The sequence below is a fragment of the Ochotona curzoniae genome, unplaced genomic scaffold (genome assembly GCF_017591425.1).
Source record: "Ochotona curzoniae isolate NIBS_2020 unplaced genomic scaffold, NIBS_Ocur_1.0 contig_3520, whole genome shotgun sequence".
Taxonomy (NCBI): domain Eukaryota; kingdom Metazoa; phylum Chordata; class Mammalia; order Lagomorpha; family Ochotonidae; genus Ochotona; species Ochotona curzoniae.
The window spans coordinates 33020666-33042568 of NW_024465894.1; the positions used below are offsets into that span (position 1 = coordinate 33020666).

Sequence of the window (21903 nt, forward strand, 5' to 3'; positions counted from 1 at the left end):
ACAATACTTCTCTGACTCATGCAGTCATTTGAAAACCTTTAAAAATTTAAGAAGGGAAGGGGAAAGTCACAGATGAACGTGAATTCAATCACCATTTTCTTAGAAAGAAGATGATGGAAATTTTTCTCACAGATAAACGAACATGCAATTAGAAATAATTTATATCGTCGTTATGCTTGTTTTGGAAAAGCAGTATTTCAGAAAAACAATATTGGGTTTGTTTGGTCTGACCCTAGAAAATGCACTATTCTGGTGGGAGAGCCCAGGTGAGTCTGAAGCTGGAAGCTCTGCTCCCCGCCGCGTGGCACCTGCTGGGAGAACCCAGGCTGAGCCAGGCTCAATGCATGGGATCCTGGCTCCGGCCACCACTGTCAGAAGGTGGCTAGATCCTGAGCTTGTCCCAGACCGAGCCCGTGGGCCCTAGGATCTTGGGAGTGTGGGCTTCCAGGGAGTCTGAGAGATGGTACTAGGGATCAGCAAGGACCCTAGGGATCAGGTCCAGGTGAGGGATGGCTTCTCTAGATCTTCCACAGACAAGGCCAGTCTACCTGACGGTCTACAACATGGAGCCCACCAGAGTGTCAGAAAAGGGAATGAGTTTTGTGAGACTGGACCATGAAGTCAATAAATACTTGAGAGAATTAGATCTGGGGGTAGAGTCTGCAGGGCAATATGTGGGCTCACCCATGTGAACAATAATCTCTGTTGGCACGCACAAGAACTATGGCTGGGAATAGACCTTGTTGGGGAGCTAAGGGGACGTCCCGGCTCGGCCAGAATTCCCATTGGTGAACGCAAGTGCCAGAATTGGTGCATTGTCCTGGGCTGAACATGGCTTCAGTCTCCCTCGGCATGGGTGTGGCCTGGGTCTAGGGAGGGCCAGACTGGGCTAGACTCCCGGACCAACTGGTACTCATGAGAGGGTGAGTATAGAACGGACTGGGCTAGGTCTTGGCTCCTGTTGAACCATATGAGAACTGTGTCTGGGTTCGGACAGGTGTTGCTAGGCTGCAATACCTAACAGTAAGAACCAGAAAGGGTATGGGCCAACTGGGCAAGGACATCATCCTCACCAGGACAACAGGTGGACAAAGTCAGCCTGGGCCAAGGACCCACTGGTATGTACAAGATCTGCCACTGGAAGGAGATAGGATAGAAGAGCTTGGTGAACTCCTTTGTCAGGTTGCAGTCCCTGCAGGTAAGTGTAAGAACTAAGGCAAAAAGCACCCCAACCCAGAGCAGATTACAATACCCAATGGCATACATGTGGGTCAGGTCAGGCGCCAGGCCAGGCCAGGCTAGTTCATAACATTCACTGCCAGATAGGAGAACCAGGATAGGGTGCAGGAGGGGCCGAGTCGGGCCGCAACAGCAGCCAGTGCACACTTGAGCCAGGACTAGGGCTGACTCTGCAGCTGAAATACCCACTGGTGGATGCTGAGGAAAGATGAACTATGTCAGTCGAGGTGGTGGGTGTCAGGTCCATGAGCCTCACGGATGGGGAGCCAGAAGGACCCTGGGTCTCCTAGCCCAGGTTCTAGGGCCCATCTACATGGTGGGTATCAGGTCCATGAGCCCCAGAGGTGGGGGGTCTGGCAGGTCCTGGGTCACATGACCCAGGGCCTCATGCCCACCTGTGTGGTGGGTGCTTGATCCGTGAGCTCCAGATTAACAGGCTCACCTGAGTGGTGGGTATCAGGTCCATGAGCCCCGGGGTTGGTGGGAGGTATCCAGCAGGTCCTGGGTCACATGCCCAGGGCTGTGGACCCACCTGCAAGGTGGTCACTGGATCTGTGAGCCAAAGTGTGTGTGGGGGGGTCTGGCATGACCCTGGTCACCTTGGTCAGGTCCATGAGCCCACCTAGGAGAACTGGTCTTCAGTGTAGAGGATGGAGTGCTAAAGGGCAGACCATGGTGCGCATGGAAAACATGGTAGCTCATGGGGGCCTGCAGAGGACATCTGGTACCAGAGCAGAGAATGGGGAACATGTGGACAACTGCCCCAGTCAAATGATGACAGCAAATATCTGCACAATAGACATTGGAAGGGATTCCTCATCCATGGACCGGTGAGATGGACAGCATTTTGAAACTATCACATCCACCTGGGCAGAACCTTCAGAACATGCGCCATTGTGACTCTGGGCTGATATTGGGTGGCCTGTCCTCGTTCTTGGATACTGGGATGGTTGGGAGGCTGGTATAGCCTATCTCCTCCCTCCCCCCAGAAATGGGAAGAAGAAATAGAAAGCTTAGAAACAACGATCACACCCACTTCTCTTTCCCACCCTGGTCAACTATGTAAACATCATCTAAAATTTTAAAAAGAGAATCAATTGAAGACAAAATGCACTGCTCTTTTGCCAGTGTAGACATAGTAGATATGTTATCTGAGAAGTGGGCATACCAACAGCCTAACTTACAAATAAGCTTCTGCATTTTCCTCTCATATTGGCTGGAAGGAGCAGCGGAGCAGGCAGCTGCAGCCAGGCCCTGCAGGGTAGGTGCAGGCCTCCCAGCAGCCACACAACGCCCCAGTTGAGTGGGTTTCTCTTTTACTGAATACCTGCTCCTACCTTGAGCCACGCTACTGGAGCATGATGTACAACCCTCCTTGCTCATCTACCATCTTACCTTTATCTATATTTTTTTATTGGAAAAGCAGATATGCAGAGGAGAGAGAGGAAACTCTTCTGTCTGTTCATTCACTCTCCAAGTGGCCACAACGGCTCGAACTGAGCCAATCCAAAGCCAGGAGCCAGGAGCCAGGAGCTGCTTCCAGGTCTCCCGCGCAAGTGCAGGGTCCCAAGGCATTGTGGCATCTTCCACTGCATTCCCAGGCCACGAGCAGAGAGCTGGATGGGAAGCGGGGTCCATGTGGAATCCCAGCACGTTCAAGGCAAGGACTTTAACCTATACGCTATCGCGCCAGGCCCTGTTTTTACTTCTTTTTAAGGCAGAATTACAGAAAGACGGAGACACAGAGGTCTTCCATCTAAGGCCTCACTCTAAACGGCTGCAAGTGGTGGGTGTGTATAGGCAGGCTGCAACCTGGAGCCTGGAGCTCTTGCAGGTCAACCACATGGATGCAGAAGCCCAGGGACCTGGGCTGTTCTCCACAGCTTTTCCGGGAGCATTAGCAGGGAGTTGGAGCAGAAGTGAAGGAGCCACTGTTGTGCCCAGATTTTGAGATCCCCAGAAATCTGCAGGAGTCTGAAGTCAGAGCAAGTGCACAAAGGCGGTTTATTCAGGCTCCCTTGGTTGAGAGAAGGTAACCCACTGGCCTTCTGAATAGTGTTTTTATTGGGGCAGTCCTCAATAGCTTGAAAAGGGGCAATTCACAATAACCTACAAGGTGAGTGGGGAAATACCACACATTCCCTACCTATCTGAATACCCCATGCCTGGCTCTTCTTGGGTCCAAGGATTGAGGTACCCACCCACTTAATTACCTGTGAGATAACCAGACTTGGGCCTTGGTTCATGAGACTTGGAACCCATTTCACAGAGGCAAGCAATGAGCCATGAACAAATGGTTGGGATTTTGATTTTGAGGTTCTGCACCAACTCCAACTGGGCCTCTTGTGGGATGCTGGCACTGAAATTGGTGGCTTCATCTTCAACTCCCAGCTTGGAGGCAAAGTTCCTTAGCAACATGAGGCTCACCTCCTCGCCAGGAAAGTGCTCACCTCTGAGTACCTTGGATGACCCAGTCACTCCTTTAGCAAATAGGAAGGTCCTGCCGTGAGCCAACTTGGGCTACACAAGATAAGGCAGGCGCCATGTGTGCCACTTAGGACTCTGGCAACACACAGACCGACGACGAATCTGCTGGTGATAACCAAGTGCAGGCTGCAGGACTGCTGGGCTCAGGGTTTTAAATTCTATCCTGCAGAGAATGCCCGGGCCTGAGCTGCAGCAGGAAATGGGGAATGAAAAACACAGGAGGCAGGATTCAGAGCAGCAGGAATCAGAGTGCGTGTGGCATGTGTGGCCAGCGGGAAGCCGTGATGCCATGCTGTGATGCTCCTGAGACCAGAGGTGGACAGGAGGCCCTGTATCCCCTCATGCATTCAGTCTTGAGTGCCATGAGGAGCCGTTCAAAGTCCTTTGAGCACACAACTGGCCAAACGTACCTAGCTTGAGTGTTCTCTTTTTCTTAACTTGCTTTTATTTATGTTCTTTTTTAGGAATGTTTGACAGCTAGTAAAATAACCCAGGTAAGAGCAGACAACAGCCTGGCCCTGGGTGGGGATGGTGCTGGAGAGAAGTGGTTGGATCCAGTATGTAAATGTCAGGAGGGATTTCAGTAGGCCGTGTGGTCTCAAGTTACAGCTGTGGGCACTGCCACTGCCGTACTTAAGGCAACACATAGAAGGAGGCTGTGGTTCATTCCATGATATACCAGCACCACCAGCGAGAAGATTCACCATGCCTAATGTTCCTTTCCTCCAGCTCTCCTTCTGCTAGTCCTCACCTTCACCATCTTCACTCCTCTCCCTTGTTCCTCTTCTCCCCACCCCGCCACCCCCGATTTCCTTTTAAATAGGATTTTGTGACTGACAGGGCCAATTTTTTTTTACAGACCTCAAGTTATTTCTAGGTTTCCAAGTTTCCACTGACATATGCTACTGCATTAAATAATTCACCATTTAAAAATTCCAGAGTGGGCCCGGCGCAATGGCTCAGATTAATTAATCCTCCATCCCCAAGCGCCAGCGCCAGCGTCCCATGTGGGTGCTGGTTCCTGCCCTGGCTGCCCCACTTCCCATCCAGCTGCCTGCCTGTGCCCTGGGAAGGCAGTGCAGGACGGCCTGAAGCCTTGGACCCTGCACTCCTGGCTTCCCATCAGCTACGCCTTTGTGGACATCTGGGGAGTGAACCAGCAGCTGGAAGATCTTTCCCTTTCTCTCTGTCTCTCCTTATCTCTGTAAACTTGCCTCTCCTAGCCAAATAAATAGATCTCACAGAAAAACTCCATGGCATGTTTTTTAATATCTGCAGATACACCAATATGAGTGCAGGCTGAGGTGCCTAGTAGATATCTTTTCACAATTTCTTTAAAAAAAAAACACACATCTATTTATTGCTTAGAAGAGACATATTTCACCAACAAAAATCAGTGGAAACTGTATCGCATGGGATTTTATGTTTTTGTTAGTTTCATCTCTTCAAAACTTTTTTCTGATTAAATTATTCAATGACTCAAGATCATACAGTAGCATTATTTTCTTCAAGAAGGTTCTTGATTTTCTTGTTTCATTTCTTCTGCAACACACTAGTCATTCAGTAGCATGTTATTTAACTTCATGGTGTTGTAAATTTCTATTTTTTTTCTGATGTTGATTTTGTTTTGTGGCTTTTCATTTAAGGAGATGTATGGTAGCTGTGTAATGGAGACCGTCATATCTAGTAACATGTTATTTAACTTCATAGCATTGTAAATTTCTATTTTTCATCCTATTGTTGATTTTGTATTGTGACTTTTCATTTAAGGGGATGTACAGTAACTGTGAAATGGAGACTAACATCCAGATGTGAGGACACAATATATTATGCATCTCTATTTCCAGACAAAGAAGGACTTACAATGAAACGGCTTACAATATCTTGACAATAGGATGCTGGGCTCTCTGCCATTGTCCATCCCCGCAATGACGGACATATGACTGAGCATGAAGAACTATATGTTAGTAACGATATAGGAAATCTCGGTGATCTTTTCACAATTTCCAAGTATCTTTATAAAACTCCTGCAGGACACTCCTGCACTCCTGAGGGCATTGTCATTATCAGCAGTTGCCAACAATTTCCGAACTGACAAAACTTTATATTACTGAAGTTGCTTTGAAATAAGCAAAGCAGCTCTGCCGCCCGTCATCTGTGAAGTGGAAAGCCAAAGCTGTGACACCCAATGTCTGACACCGTCCCCTTCTCTCAGGATGGACTGTCAGTATGAATTTGGGCTCCACGAGGGAGAGCTTTCCTCTCCGAAGGATTTCCCACATTCAGCCAGTTCCCCTGGCTTTATAAAAGTCTGAATTCTAATGCATATTTCTAGAGAGCAGGTTTTTTTTTTTCACTTACTCAGCCCGAAAGTACATCTAGATACTTGGGTCTGAGGATAGGTTAATTACTTTTATTGTTGCGCATGTGCAACAATAAAATCCTACTAGAGAAGTAGTCACTGTGGTTTGTTCCTTATTCTTTTTTGCTCAGATCACCCCCTGCATCAACATTCTCCAGCTCCGCACAGCCTGCGAGCCCCGTTCCTCAGGCTGCCCGGCCCGTGACGCGAGGACGCGCGGCTTCGGCCGCCCTCTTCCAGCATGGCTGCGGCCCGGCGCGCCGGATGCGGGTCGCGGGCGGGGCGGGGCGGGGTCTGGCCGCGGCGCCTGGCGCTCATTGGCCTGGCCGGCGCCCGGACACGGGGCTGCGGGCGCAGTGGGGTGGGGCTTGGCCTCGGCGCCGGGAGCTCATTGGCCTGCCTGGCGTCCGGGCCGCGGGGCAGCGGGCGGGGCGGGGCCTGGACGCAGTGCAGGGCGCTTATTGGCCTGGCCGGCGCCCCGGACTCGGGCCGCGGGCGGAGTGGGGTGGGGTCTGGCCGCGGCGCCGGGCGCTGATTGGCTGCCGGCCCGGCCGGCGCAGGGCCGTCGCCGGCGCCGCGGCCTGCGCTGCGATGTGAGGGCTGCAGGCTGCCGGGTGCCCGCGGCTGCGGCGAGGCCGGCGGAGGCGGGCGGGCGCCGTGGGCGGCGGGATGAGGAAGCGGACCGAGCCCGTCGCCTTGGAGCATGAGCGCTGCGCCGCCGCGGCGCTGGACGCCGACAGCCGCCTGAAGCCGACTCCGCGCTTGGCGGGCCAGGGGCCGGCGGAGCCGCGCAGCGCAGCCGACGCGGGCATGAAGCGGGCGCTGGGCAGGTGAGCCGCCGCGCGGGGTGCGCAGGGGCGCCGGCTCGGACCCGGTGTCCCCGTCCCCAGTGTCCCCGTCCCCATCCCACTCGGACCCGGTGTCCCCGTCCCCATCCCACTCGGACTCGGTGTCCTCGTCCCCATCCCGCTGTCCCCAGTGTCCTCATCTCTAGTGTCCCCGTCCTCGGTGTCCTCGTCCCCAGTGTCCCTGTCCCCATCCCGCTCGGACTCGATGTCCTCGTCCCCATCCCGTTGTCCGCAGTGTCCTCATCCCCAGTGTCCCCGTCCCATCCCTCTCGCACCGGGTCCCATCCCTTGGCTCCTCCATCCCTTCCCCTCCGCGCGTCCTCGGTGCCCCCTGCGGGGCCCTTACGCTCTCCCTCCCCTGGCCCCGGTCAGCAGCGTGACCCCCTTCCCGAGTAAATGCAGGGGCCCCGAGTCATGACCCCACGAGCCTCCCCAGTGTGTGGGTTCAGGGTTCCCTGGGCGGAGGGGTCTGTGGTTTGGTTCTGTCTGAGGACCCCCGCGCTGGGCCGCCGTGTGCGGAGCTGTCCACCCGGGCTGGCCGCTGGACCTGCAGGCCAGAGTCGGGCGCGGACCACCTGCGTGGGCTGAGGTTGCTGAAGGATGCGCCGCCTGCATCCCGGCCGCAGGAGGAGAGCACCTGTGTTCGCAGCCCAGTGGCTGGGCGCCCGAAGCCTTGTGGGCATCCCTGTGGACCTCTGGAGGCGTGTGTGTCTGCGTGTGTTTGAAGTGTTTTTCCTGGGGAAGGACAGGAGTGTTGTTATGTAAAGCTGACTTCAAAACTGAGCCAAGAGCGTATTTCGCAGGGACAGGCGTCCTCTCTCCCTGCCTGCTGGTTTCTTGTGTATCTGGCTGTTTGTGGAAGCTTAGATAGTCCCAGGGCTGTTGCAAGAAGTTCTGTGAAGTGTTTACAAGGATTGTAGTGGAGTCTTTGGGGTCAGCTGGAATGCTGTCCGTGGACACATCACTTCCTTGCAAAATGTATACTCACTGTGTTTTCAACCTGACTGCTTCGGAGTTACAGCTGGAGCAGCCCTGGAATGGGAGTGGGCTGTCGGTGCTGGCCTGAGGTGGGGTGGTTTTGGTGTGTGTATCTCTGAAGCGTGGTAGTGACTCCTAGGTGTGTGTTTTTAGGGAGCTGGCTGCTTCTGGCTGTGGGGAGGTTTGTCTGCCTTCCGAACTCGTGGTTAGCTCTCATGTGCTTTTACTGACAGGCCTGGCATAGGTCCTAGATCAGTCAGAAAGTTCTTTGGGGAAAAAAAAAATCCAATTGTTATGCACAGTGATCTTTGATGCTGACCTGGCACGTTCCTGAAAGTGTGCGCTGTATTAAAAGGATGTGACTAATTTGATGTGAAACAATCAAGATATGCACGTATCCTTTGGATAAGTAAATAAAAGGGTATGAGGGAACTCAGGCCAGTCACAGGAGAGGAAGGCTGAATTTGTGTTGGGCCAGCCCTGGGCACAGCGCTGTGAACCTGCATCCCCGGCCTTCCCTGCAGATGCTCACACAGAGCATCCTGTGTTGCTGTGAGCGGCAGGTGCCCTCCATGCTGGGGATGCTGCAACCTGCGCCGCCTGCTGTTTTGGCTGACTCCCAGCTGCCCTTGCCCACCCTGCCAGTCTCCAGTACTCACTGCTCTAAATCCAGATGGACTTTCTAAAAGTTCTGTTTAACGTTTGTGTGTTGATTTGAAAGGCATGGTTAGAGAAAGAAGAGCTTCCATCCACTTGTTTACTCCACATACGACTGCACGCTAGGGTTGGGCCATTTTGTGCTGCTTTCCCAGGCGTTGGCATCTGGAAGCTGGATCTGCAGTAGAGCACCCGGGAGTCAAACCTGATGCCCACTTGGGATCTGCCAGTGTTGCAAATGACAGGCTAACCCGCTGTGCTACCATGCCTGCCCTCAGACTGACCTAACTTCTGGGTAGTTTTTTTTTTTTTTAACTTTTTCAGATTTATTTGTTATAGAGAAGTGGGAAAAGAGGAGGGAAGAGAGAATGAAAGTTGCTCTGTTCCCTAATGCATTTTTGAAGTGCCTGCAGCAGCCACGACTGAATCAGGCAGGAACCAGGGTCTCTCGTGGCCGGGTGCTGTCACCTGCCTCCCATGGTGTGTGTCAGTGGAAGCTGGCCTCAGGAAAACCCATTCTGGTCTTGAGCCCAGGCACTCCAGCTTGGCATGCGAGCACCACAGTGAGGTCTTACAGCTGCCCTGGTCTACCCCACTGTCCGTGCATTTTCCTGCAGCAAAGCTCTGCTGGGACGTCACCGCTCAGAGACGTCCCAACCTCTGAACCCTGTCTGCATTGTCACTCACCTGACCAAGGACCAACGTCCTTGTGTTCCGGCTGTCCCTGTTCCACAGAGCAGCCTGAGAGTGGGGTGTTGCCTTCTCCATCTCTGTGCCTCCAATGTGTGACGACGGGGTCTCTGCACCTCCGGTGCCGGATGGGAGACGCTCGCCAAGTGAGTGAACACTGTGGAGTCCATTGCTGGGCGCAGGATGGTGGGCGGGGGTCAGTGGAGGTAAAGCCAGATTCCAAGGAGGCTGGCAGTGATTGGCACTCCTATTGTCTGCCACCCCCACCTTTACTAATGTGTGTGACTCCACATTCTGATCTGATTCATGAAAATGGCATTTGTAAGTGCTTTGTATTACTTGCTGGGTGGCATTTCTGCGTGTTCTGTAAGCCTACTGTGTAGCTTACAATCAGCTCTGTCTCCTGTGACTCACCTTTAATCCTGTTTATTTTGGGCATTTTCATATAGACAAGACAGTGTAATCAATCTCCAGATGTTTGCCACAGTTTCGTTTCAACAGTTTTCCTGTTTAGCACATCGTGAATTGTTCTATACCTCCTACTCTTTACTCTTACAGAGTTGGGGACTGGAATATTTTCATACGAAGTATTTCATTCATAACCACTCCACATGGTAGTTGGAGTAAATAAGGGTTTATTGAATATGTAACTGTGATGCTGTTTATCTGTATCAAAGTCTTTCTTTGCAATTGGTTTGTTGCAAAATTTTCTACATTTTTAAAGTTTATTCCTGATGAGTTTCTCTCTCTTTCTTTTTTCTGTTATTGAGAATAGGATCCTTGGATTCTTTGTTGCTGCATATTCTTAACTAGATGTGCACATTAATTTTGTAGCCAGCAACACTAACTATTGTTTCCAGTAGTTTTTGAAGTTGATTTTCTGGAGTTTTCCAGGTATACACTATCATGTCACTATGAACACTCATTTGCCTCTTGGTTTCTAATTTTTCTGTCTTTTCTGATTGTATTGCATTTCCAGAACATCTTTGACTAGTTCTTTTGTTTCTGCTGTTAAGTCTCATACTGGTTATTTTGTTTTACAAGGAATGTGTTGCTGGTAATTTAATTTTTGTTTTTATTTGAGAAGCAAAGAAAATGAGAGACAAATAGAGCAAATTTCCATCCACTGGTTCACTCCCTAAATGTGCAGTAGCTAGAGGCAGGAACACATCCAGGTCTCCCCACAAGGGACAGGCACCAAATTCCCTGAGCCATCACTGCTGCCTCCAGGAGCCCGTGTAGTCAGGAAGCTGGAGGCTGGAGGAGGAGCCAAGTATCAAAGCCAGACATTCTAAAGTGAATATAGTGTCCTAAGCATTGTAAACTGTTAGGCTAAATACTTGCCTTCAATTTTTCTTCTCTTTTCATTTCATTTATTGTCCTTATTTGAAAGGCAGAGTTAAAGAGAGGGTGTCAGGACATTGGTTCACACCTCAGGTGGCCATAACAGCTAGCCCTGGCCAGGTAAAGCAGGAGCCAAGAGCTTCTTGTTTTCCTCCCGCATGGGCGCAGGGGACCTAAGCACCTGGGCTGCGTGCGGCTGCTTTCTCAGGTATGTTATCAGGATGCTAGAGCAGAAGTGGAGGCAGGACACAGGATGGTGGAGCAGAAGTGGAGGCAGGACACAGGATGGTGGAGAAGTGGAGCAGTGGGACACGGGGTGGTGGAACAGAAGTGGAGCAGTAGGAACGGGATGGTGGAGCGAGAGTGGAGCAGTAGGAACGGGATGGTGGAGCAGAAGTGGAGGCAGGACACAGGATGGTGGAGAAGTGGAGCAGTAGGAATGGGATGGTGGAGTGAGAGTGGAGCAGCAGGACACGGGATGGTGGAGCAGAAGTGGAGCAGCAGGACATGGGATGGTGGAGAAGTGGAGCAGCAGGACACAGGATGGTGGAGAAGTGGAGGCAGGACACAGGATGGTGGAGAAGTGCAGGCAGGACACGGGATGGTGGAGCGGAAGTGGAGCAGCAGGACACGGGATGGTGGAGCGGAAGTGGAGCAGTGGGACACGGGATGGTGGAGAAGTGGAGCAGCAGGACACGGGGTGGTGGAGCGGAAGTGGAGCAGCAGGACATGGGATGGTGGAGCAGAAGTGGAGCAGCAGGACATGGGATGGTGGAGAAGTGGAGCAGCAGGACACAGGATGGTGGAGAAGTGGAGGCAGGACACAGGATGGTGGAGAAGTGCAGGCAGGACACGGGATGGTGGAGCGGAAGTGGAGCAGCAGGACACGGGATGGTGGAGCGGAAGTGGAGCAATAGGACATACCCAGTACCATATGGGATGCCTTTATTGCAGGCATGGCATTACCATCCTCACTGGCCCTGGAGTTAGTGGTTAGTTTTTGTTTGATGCCTGTTTAAGTTCTGTGGCAAGATCATATGTTACATTAGAGTAGTAGATTTTGTAGTATGGAGTCATCTTTTTCATTCCTGGCACAACCAGCATATGTTAGTATTTTATTTGGGAATCTTATACATTTATTAGATAAAGTAGTCTGTGCTTTTCAAAAGTGCTTTACCAAATTAATGTTTTCAGGCTTTAGGAAGTATTCTTTCTCTGCTTTAGCCAGTTTAAATATTTTTATAAGATTTGCTTATTTATGTAAAGATTTATTTTTATTTTTATTTCAAAGTCAGATATACAGAGAGGAGGAGAGACAGAAGATCTTCCATCTGATGATTCACTCCCCAAGTGACTGCAATGGCTGGTGCTGCGCCGATCCGAAGCCAGGAGCCAGGAGCCAGGAACTTCCTCTGGGTCTCCCACACGGGTGCAGGGTCCCAAAGCTTTGGGCCGTCCTCAACTGCTTTCCCAGGCCACAAGCAGGAAGCTGGATGGGAAGTGGGGCTGCTGGGATTAGAACTGGTGCCCGTGTGGGATCCTGGTGTGTTCAAGGCAAGGTTTTTAGCCACTAGGCCACAGTGCTTGGCCTGCCAGTTTAAATATTTTTAAAATGACCAGTTTCTTTAGAAGTTGGTAGAATTCCCTAGCTTGGTTCCCTGAGCCTGGTGCTTTTGGAGAATTCGACTGGAGAATTCGACACACGGGGATTATAGCATCTCTAGTGCACTGGCCACTTCAGGCTGGCTCTCTGCTTCCATATTCGGTTTTGCTGACTTAGCTGTTCATGGAAAATCGTCCACCTAATCCAGCTCGTTCGCTCTGTATCTGGGGCGAGTTCCCGAGCTTCCATAATTAGGCTTTCTCTTCGCGTTTCCTGGTTTCTGGCTAGCTCAGGATGCATCTGATATATAAACTGAAAGGTGGAGCGCAACATTTACAAGGACCCAGTCACCCACCCAAAAGGCGAGCGATCCCCTGGCCCTGTCCCCGGCTGCCTGTTCTGAGGGGCAGCCGCCACCCGCCCTGCCTGGTGAGAATGTGAGCCCTGAGTAGCCAGATCTTCCAGTCCTTCCAGAGAAGAATGGCGGGGTTCTGGTTGCCTCCATGGATGTTTTTTTGAGTTTTGTATGTGATATCGTCTGGGTTTTTTTTTGTTTGTTTGTTTGTTAAAAACACCTATAAATCAGAGGAAAACTGAAGGTTTAAAAAAAAAAAAAGTACCCCACAATTTTTTTTTTTGTCTTGTGTTTTATATTTCTGGTCTGAAAGGTACATTTCTTTTAAAGATTTATTGATCTGCTCATTTGAAGAAGGTGCTGGTTCTTTCTCCAAATGGCCACATTGGCCAGGAGCTTCAGCCAGGTCATTCTACATGGTGCATGGATCCAAGCACTTGAGCCACCTTCCGCTACTGTCCTGGACTGTTGACAGAGAGTTGGAGTGGAAGTGCCCATACGGGATGTGGAGGCTGCAGGCGGGGGGTTAGCATACTCTGCCGACCCCAGGAGGTGGATTTTAAAGGTGGTGCATTTGTCTGATTCACACATCAAGTCCGAACTCCTTGAGAGAAGAGAGCGCGCAGTCATCCTGCCGTGTGTTGTCTGCTGTGGGGATGCACTGGCGGCCTTTGGTCTGCTTCTCAGTTCCCTGGTGTCATTGGGAAGGTGCCCTGAAGGCACACGCAGTATCCAAGGACCCTGGGACAGTGGGCGTGAGCGTTCAGGGTCCGTGTGTCTCAGTCAGCTGCCTCATGCTTCCCCTGCCGCCCACAGGCCAGCTGTGCAGGATCTGCAGGACGCATGAGCCAGGTTCTTCTCCCTGCGGATACCAGAAAGCACAGTCATGGCGCCCAGTTCTTCCTTGATCCCTGAAGGCTGCCACAGGGCGGGCTGAGGGCACTGTCTGTCCTCCGCCCTCCAGCCTGCCCTGCCCGATGGCTCCTCTCCTGCATAGATGAGGAGGGGGCTACTGAGGTCTGAGCCAGCTTTTGGGAAGTCTGCTTTGCCTCACAGACAGGTTGTGCCGACACTGTGACAAGGAACGGGCCCTGGTTGTGTTTGTGGCACACCCCCCCAACCTCCACTGCTGAGTCCACTTCCTTCTATGTGATGGCCATATCCCAACCAGGAACTTGGAACCCTAAACCCTGGTGTCCTGAGTTTGGACTTTGAGTCCTGGGTCTCTGGTTCAAAGTTCCTTTGTCTGCACACACCCTCCTTCCCAAAGGGCATGGCTGCTCTCGGGGTGGTGGTGGTGACAGACAGGCCTAACCTGTGAGAGGTATGCTTGGGTAGACTCAGCTCTGAGACATTCTGGAAACAGCTTTGCAAAGAAGCAAGGGCACGGTCGCCTTGTCGGTGTGTGCCGGCAACAGTGAGGGCAGGACCTCGGCCCAGGCTCCTGCTCCTCCTCCCTGTGGAGACTTCCCAGTAAGATAAAGTCTGCAGGGAAGATGCTTAATGCAGCCCTGACAGCGGGAGGACCGAGTTGGGCTCTTCACGCGACATTGATGTCACTCTGCCTGGGTGTCAGTGGGCGTGTGCCTGGCCATGGTGCCCCTTCAGCATGGAGAATGGGTGACCACTCGTCTGTACCTAACCGAGGGCCAGCATCTGGAGTGTCGAGCACAGGGAGGGACCGTGAGCAGCCAGGGCATCTAGGTGGGCTGCTCCTGTAGGCTTAGTCCAATCTGTTCTTAGTACCAGGGTTTGTATATCTTAGGCGAAAGACTGAATGGAGAGTTGGTTCTCAAGTGGGTACTGTTGGGTTCTGTGGCTTGGACTGCCCTGCTTTGTGAGCCGCCAGGAGGAGAGTTGAGAGGAGGTCCAGGTGTGTGGAAGGTTCTGGCACAGAGTGAGCACTCAGTTCGTCTGCTGACGTGCCCATCCCCGTCATGACTCCTGACTGAGGTCCTGAGAGGACTCAGGTCAAGAAGGATTTACTTCTTCCCTTCGCAGATTTATTTATTTTTATTGGAAAGGCAGATGTACAAAGAGGAGGAGAGACAGAGAGGAAGAAGATCTTCCGTGCGATGATTCACTCCCCAAGTGAGCGCAACAGCTGGTGCTGTGCCAATCCGAAGCCGGGAGCCAGGAACTTCCTTCTGGGTCTCCCATGTGGGTGTAGGGTCCCAAAGCTTTGGGCCGTCCTCAACTGCTTTCCCAGGCCACAGGCAGGGAGCTGGATGGGAAGTGGAGCTGCGGGGATTAAAACCAGTGCCTATAGGGTATCCCGGTGCTTTCAAGGCGAGGACCTTAACTGCTACTCTATTGCTCTGGGCCCCCTCAGTCAGGTTCCAAGCCTGGTGATGGATGTATGTCAGTACGTATGGTGAGCATATCATTGGTGTTAGAGCATTTATAGCAGTACAGTTTGGTCATTCAGTTATATTTTCTCCCGCAACTCATTCTACAAAACTTGAATGCCTGTTCTGTACAGAAGCACTGTGAATTCTGAGGCCACGGCAGCGGATGCAGCTTCCTGAGACTAATATGTGATGTGTCACACACTCAGAGCGCGGATGGAGCAAGCAGACCTGGGTGGGGGCAGAATGGGACAAGGCCCCTCGGCAGAGCGGCAAGAGGCCTTCCTGACGAGGGACACCTGCCGCTGTGGAGCAAGAGTGACGTGTGTGACCTTGTGACTGGAGGGCAGTAGAGTCGGGAGACCGGCAGGGCCATGGTCGTCAAGGCTGAAGATGGCGGGGTGGGGCGGCTTGGCCCAGGCAGCAGCCGTGGAGGTGACAAGTGTGGAATTCTGTGTGTGCTTTGACGAAGCTGTCAGCAGAATTGACAGGGGACTGGATGGAAGGAATGTAAAGAGAAGTCAAGCTGTAACTGTCACTCCCTGAGTAACAGGAGCGTGGCCTTGCCGTGCCCTGAGGGAGGGAGGTCAGTTCGTGCCACAGCACCACAGGCTGGGCACTCCGTAGCAGTGTAAGTTTATTTGCTCCCGCCTGGTGGTGTACACCTGGGGAATGTGCTACAGCTGTGCCACCATGTGGCCAGGGAGCACGCGTGGGAACGGGAGCACACCAGAGAGGGCTTGCTGTGGCCAGGAAGCACGCGTGGGAGCGGGAGCACACCAGAGAGGGCTTGCTTTGGGAGTGGCTACCCCAGGGTGGCCCACCCACGCCCAGGGACCATGGATGCCCCAGGATAGCCCACCCACGCCCGGGGACCTTGTCTACCCCAGGCTAGCTCACTCATGCCCAGGGACTGTGGCTATCCCAGGATAGCCCACCCATGCCCAGGGACCATGGATGCGCCAGGATAGCCCACCCACGCCTGGGGACCATGGATACATCAGGATAGCCCACCCACGCCCAGGGACCATGGATACATCAGGATAGCCCACCCATGCCCAGGGACCTTGTCTACCCCAGGCTAGCTCACTCATGCCCAGGGACCATGTCTACCCCAGGATAGCCCACCCACGCCTGGGGACCGTGGTGTTATCTGGGCCTCAGGGTGAAGCGTTAGGAGCTTATCCCCTCTGAAGGTCTGGCCTCCTGGTGACCACCATGGTGGCGTTGCAATGCCCAGGAGAGTTTCAGGGAAGGGCCGTGAAACCATCATGTCCCACTGTCATCCCAGAGGTCCTTGACTCTTGGCAGCATTGACTTCAAAGAGCAGCTCATTCTGAGGCAGATTTCCTCCAGCTGAGAGTCTGTGAAGTCAAAATTAAGCAGCTGTTTCCAAATTATCAGTGGTGGGACACACCAGGACAGACCCTGCCAAAGGAAAAAACAGGCAAGAGTGGAATAACCCTCACTGTTAAAAAAAAGAAACAGTGAAAATGTCATTAAATCTTTTCTTTGAATTTATCTATTTTTATTTGAATGGGTTCCAGAGAGGAGGGAGGAGAGAGGTCTGTCATTCACCGGTTCGCTCCCCAGATGGCCACATTAGCCAGAGCTGAGCCAAGCTGAAGCCAAAGCCAGGAACTGCGTTCAGGCCTCCCCATGTGGGATCTCACAGACTTGAGCCATCAGGTAGAGAGCTGAACCAGAAGTGGGGCAGCCAAGACATGAACCAGCGCCCATATGGAATGCTGGTGCTGCAGGCTGAGGTTTACCCTACTGTGCTACAGCACCATCCTTAATGATGTTAAATCGCAAAGCTCTCCCCTGCTAGGCTGCAGCTCCTGCTGTTGAGCACGAGAGCCAGGGCTGGGGCTTGCCAGGCTCGTCAAGGCAGCAGTACGTGTCGACATAAATGTGGGCCAGGTCTGGGGGCGGGTCAGGTTGAACATGGGAGCGCACGAGAGCCAGATGGGCTAAGCTGTTGTACATCTGGCACGTGCAAAGATGGACTGGGGCCTGGATTGCTGGATCTCGACCAAGCCATGGCACCCACAGGGGTATATGAAGATTGGGCTGGGCTAAGGTGCAGTGCCCATCAGTTCACATGAGAGATGGCCCCGGGGACAGAACTGAGCAGGCATCTGCATCTACCAGGATGTGCGTTGGCGGCTGCAGGTGACAGGCCAGACCTGACCCTGTGCTGACTCGTGCATACAAGTCCAAGTTCTGAGGTCTCCCCAGGCCAGGTGAGCTCAACTAGATGGCTGGACTCAAACCGTGGCCACAGGGCAGATCACAGTGTGTGTGGTCTGACCTTGGAGTATTTGTTGTTGGGACTGGGCTTCCTCAGTTATTGATGGCTGTGCAATGAGCACCGTGCCAAGAGGCACATGGGGCACCTGACAGCCAGCTCACCTAGGCCATCAGGGGATGTCAAGTGTCTCCTCAGTCGGGAAAGAAGAACAGCCCCCTCCTTTTTTTTTGTTTTTAAAGGACTTATTTATTTTGGACCCTACGCACTAGCCTTGTGACTGAAGTCCTCGCCTTGTGTGCACTGGGATCCCATATGAATGCCAGTTCCTGTCCCACATCTCTACTTCCCTTCCAGCTCCTTGCTTGTGCCCTGAGAAAGCAGAGGAAGCCCAAAGCCTTGGTACCCTGCACCCTCGTGAGAGACATGGAAGCAACTCCTGGCTTCTGGCTTTAGTTCGGTGCAGCTCCAGCCATTATGGCCACCTGGGGAGTGAACCAGTGAACAGAAGATCTTCCTCTCTGTCTCTCCCTCTCTCTGCCTTTCCAATAAAAATAAATAGTTTTTTTTTTCCCCCCTTTGGCCAAGCTTTACAGTGTGTTCCTGGGCCTGTGACTGCACACTGAAGTAGACTTGGTCAGCAGTAGACCTTGGGATGCTGTGTGAAGCTGACAATGTATCAGAGCTATGAGAACCACTCAACATCCTTGCAACTCTCCACATCGCAGTCTCTCAGGGCTCCTCAAATGGCTGTGCCCCTCCCTGGGTGGTGAAGTAGTTTGACAGCAAGGAGTGGCCCCTGTACACCTTGCTCCATACTTAATTAGAGACCTGCTTATGTGTGCCTCCCTCTAAATTATGTAAACAATAGTAAATTTTTTAAGTTTTGAAGCTAATGACGGACCTCCTTTGACTGAGTGTGTACTGGGCACATGGGTGCACGTCCTCCAGGGGCCCACGCAGCTTTGTCCCCCGTGGCTGTGGGGGTGCAGCAGGTCTCACAAGGCTGGAGTCCATAGTCTGCAGTTCTCCCAGACTGCCATTCGTTGCACACTGGTACCTGAAGCTTTGGGATCCTAAGGGTAGCTGTTCTGCCACAGTTCTACTAGGGATTGGCCTACTGGAGACTCAGCTCTGGCCTGGGACCCCAGGTTGCCTATCAGGACCCTCTGAGGTCTGCAAGGAGGAGCCCGCCTTGGTGGCTGTTGCCTCCTGCATATCGTGAAGCCCTAGGATGAGGACGCCGTCCAGCCCAGGCTGTCACAAGCTTAGCCTTTCCTCCAATTCCCAGTACTTTGTTGCTCTATTCTGTACCAATGTTCTGGTCATGACCTCTAGGAGATTCTAGACTTCCCCTGCAGCCTTCCTCTTCCCAGCCCTCACCAGACTTGGCCTCGATGCTCAGTTCATGGCAGTATGGACTCATTCCAACCATCTGCCGCAGATACCCCAGCCCCCACGGCTTACCCAGTCCACGGCCACTTCCACATTTTCAGGCCTTCCTTTGCCCCAGTTCTCAGCACTGGTTTTCTGTCCTCGTCTGTACTCTCTCTATCTAACAGAACATTGGACACTCAGCACATGGTAGATAATAGAGGTTTGTTTGGTGCACAGTCGTGGAGAGATGGAGAAGTTCAAGGAGGGGACAGCCACTTCTGCGAGGGGCTTTGTGCCACACGATGGCTGGCAGAATTCACTGCCGTGAGAAGTCGCAGTGTTGCTCTGAGGAGAACTAGCTCATTTCCCAAACAGTGGGCTTAGCCATCCATGAGCGTGGAGCTGTCGGGTCTTAAGCACCTTCTTAGATCCACCTCTCAGTACCATGAAATGTCGGAGTCCTGGAGGAGACAGTCAGTTTAAAGCAAGAACAACACTGCAAAGAGCCAAGTGCTTTGGGAAGTGGCAGCCATGAATTTGGCTTTGGATACACTGAGGTGCCCATTAAACACCTGGTGGAGTAGGGCCTGTGTCTGACCACAGCCTCCTGCTAGCGGTGCTGGAGTTGCACAGTAGACTGAGACAGCCCTGCAGGTGAACCCTGCATGCTAAGGAGGAAGCCATGGCTCAGGATCCTTGGCGGGAGTGTGGACTGCAGGTCAGGAGGAGAGCCAGGAGAAGTAGAGGCAGCCTTTCTGGAGCAAAGAGAGATCGGTGCTGGGTTTGGTGCTCTGGGCTCCCTGGTGACAGTTGTGGCTTCTTGACCTGTTGGAGCAAGATCCTAATAGAGTGGGCTCAAGGGAGAGGTTCAGGGAAATGCCAAGTCGCTTTTATTTGTTTTTAAAGACTTACTTGTTTGAAAGGCAAAGATACAGAGCGAGCGGGAGATTACTGCCCTGGCTCCCCAACAACTGTGACAGCCAGGGCTAGGCCAGGCCAAAGGCAGGAGGCAGGAATTTAACCTAGGGCTCCTGTTATACAGGTGATGGGGCCAAAGTACTTTTGCCAAAAGTTGCTACCTTCCCAGGCACATTAGCAAGGAGCTGGATGGGAGGTGGAGCAGCCAGGACTCAAACAGGTTCTGCTCTTGGGTACCAGCTCCCAGGCCTTCTGGCCCGGCCCCTACAGGTAGCTTTCACTGTGTTGAGAGAAGTTGGGAGGCAGGGTAGTAAGAGTGAGAGGAATTATTGGAGTGGTGATGTTGTGCCTATGGGCATAATCCAGGAGATGGGAAAACTGCCTGTGGGTGTGGTAGCATTTCTAGGCCTGTTGAGAAGGCTCGGGGTTCAGAGTCCCAAGGCCAGGCAGACAGGAAGCAGACAGTGAAACACGTTGAGTAGACAGTGCAGTGAGCTAAAGCAGCGAGGCCGTCTGCTGAGCAGGAAGACAGCAGGGGAGAGGTGGGGGTCCTGTCCCTTTCAGTTCCCCTTGCTGCCCTTGACCCAGTGGTACTTGCTTCATTCTCATCGACAACAGGGATGCTGCAGGGTAGGACTCCCTCTCTGAAACAATGTTTTAGACGCGGATGACAGAGGTGGTTCCTGTGAGAAGCCATTCAGCCTTGACTGGCCCTGTGTTCTGTGCATCCAAGTGCTGTCACATCCTGCGAAGCTGTGATGGAGGTCTCCCCAATGTCTCCTGTGAGGGGGCTCAGGGCCGGGCTGAGGTGCAGGTGGAGGAAAGGCACCAGGCTCTGAGCTGAAGATTCGGGGATCAGGTGGGGCTTGAGCTCAGGGAACTCTTAGGTAATTAACTCTTAGGTACTTAGTCCTAGGCTGATAGGGCTTGGTTGTCTTCGTCATAGTGACCTTGTGTGGAAATGCCCGAGGAGGTGACGGCAAACGTGTCGTGTGGGAGGGTTTGGGTCTGTCTTTGAAGGAGAGACCAGCTATAATTTAGGTTTATTCTTCAAAAAAAAAAAATTCTTATTTGAAACACAGATTTCCAGAGAACGACAGAGAGATTGTCCATCCTCTGCTTCACTCCCCAAAAGGCCAACATGGCTGGAGCTGGAATTGGGCCATTCCAAAGCCAGGAGCCTCTTCCTCCAGGTCTCCCACGCAGGTACAGGGTCCCAAGGCTTTGGGCCATCCTTGGCTGCTTTCCCAGGCCACAAGCAGAGAGCTGGATGGGAAGCGGGGCTGCCGGGACATGAACCGGCACCCATATGGGATCCTGGCACGTGCAAGGTGAGGACATTAGCAACTAGGGTATCAGGCCCAACCAGACACTTTAAGATAGAGAAAGCCCAGATTGCCTAGGTTCTTGACAAACTAGCGGAGTCTCCTGCAAGGTTAGGATCTCTTGGCTGAACCATCTGGAGCGGGGATGTAAGAACGTTGAGGGTGGACACCAGCCCCGTGGGTGCAGTAGCTTAGGTTCCTGGAGGGGAGCAGGACTGGTGACTCGACAGTCCTCCTGTCCTCACAGTGCGTACAGCCTTGTGGGCCTGCGCTGTCCTGTTCCTGGGACACTGTGGCTCCTGCCAGGAAGTGAGCGCACTGGCCACAGATACGCTTTGGTTTTTTTAAAATGCATGTATTTTCATGAAAGGCAGAATTACAGAGAGGGGGAGAGAGAGAGAGAGAGAGAGGTCTTTCATCTGCAGGGCGACTCCTTAAATGGTCACAACAGCCAGAGCTGGAGCTGTCTGGAACCAGGAGTTCTGGGGTCTCTCCTATGAATGCAGGGACACATGGGCTTGGTCCGTCCTCTGCTGCTTTCCCAGGTGCGTAGCAGGGAGCTGGATCAGTAATGAAACAGCTGAGACTCAAACCAGTGCCTCATGGGATGGCAGCACTGCAGGCAGCGGCCTTACCCACCCCCTGTGCCACATAGCTGCCCCACAGGTGCCTCTGCGTGATGTGCTGCAACACGGCCGCCCCATCAGATGCTTTCATGATGGTCGTGGCAGTGAGAATAGGGGGACGGCTGGAGACCATGCCTGGGTTTCACATGCTTGCTTGCTTTCTTAAAGATTTATTTTATTGTTTATATTACAAAGTCAGATATACACAGAGGAGGAGAGACAGAGAGAAAGATCTTCTGTCTGATGACTCACTCCCCAAGTGGCTGCAACAGCTGGAGCTGCACCAATCTGAAGCCGGGAGCCAGAAGCTTCTTCCTGGTTTCCCAGGCGGGTGTAGGGTCCCAAATTTTGGGCCGTCCTCAACTGCTTTCCCAGGCCACAAGCAGGGAGCTGGATGGGAAGTAGGGCTGCCGGGATTAGAACCGGCCCCCATATGGGCTCCCAGCACATACAACACAAGGACCTAGCTGCTAGGCCACCACACTGGGCCCTTCA

General features: G+C 52.7%; 1 protein-coding gene across 2 annotated transcripts in view; it reads left to right on the forward strand.

Moving 5' to 3' along the window:
• Nucleotides 1-6684: 6684 nt before the first annotated feature.
• ABHD12 (abhydrolase domain containing 12, lysophospholipase) overlaps nucleotides 6685-21903 on the forward strand; it is a 77078-nt gene continuing 61859 nt past the window's right edge. For both annotated transcript variants that reach the window (XM_040981029.1, XM_040981030.1), the window contains exon 1: nucleotides 6685-6918. In XM_040981029.1, coding sequence (XP_040836963.1) covers nucleotides 6758-6918 — 161 coding nt within the window. In that variant the 5' untranslated portion in view covers nucleotides 6685-6757. The remainder of the gene's footprint in view (nucleotides 6919-21903) is intronic.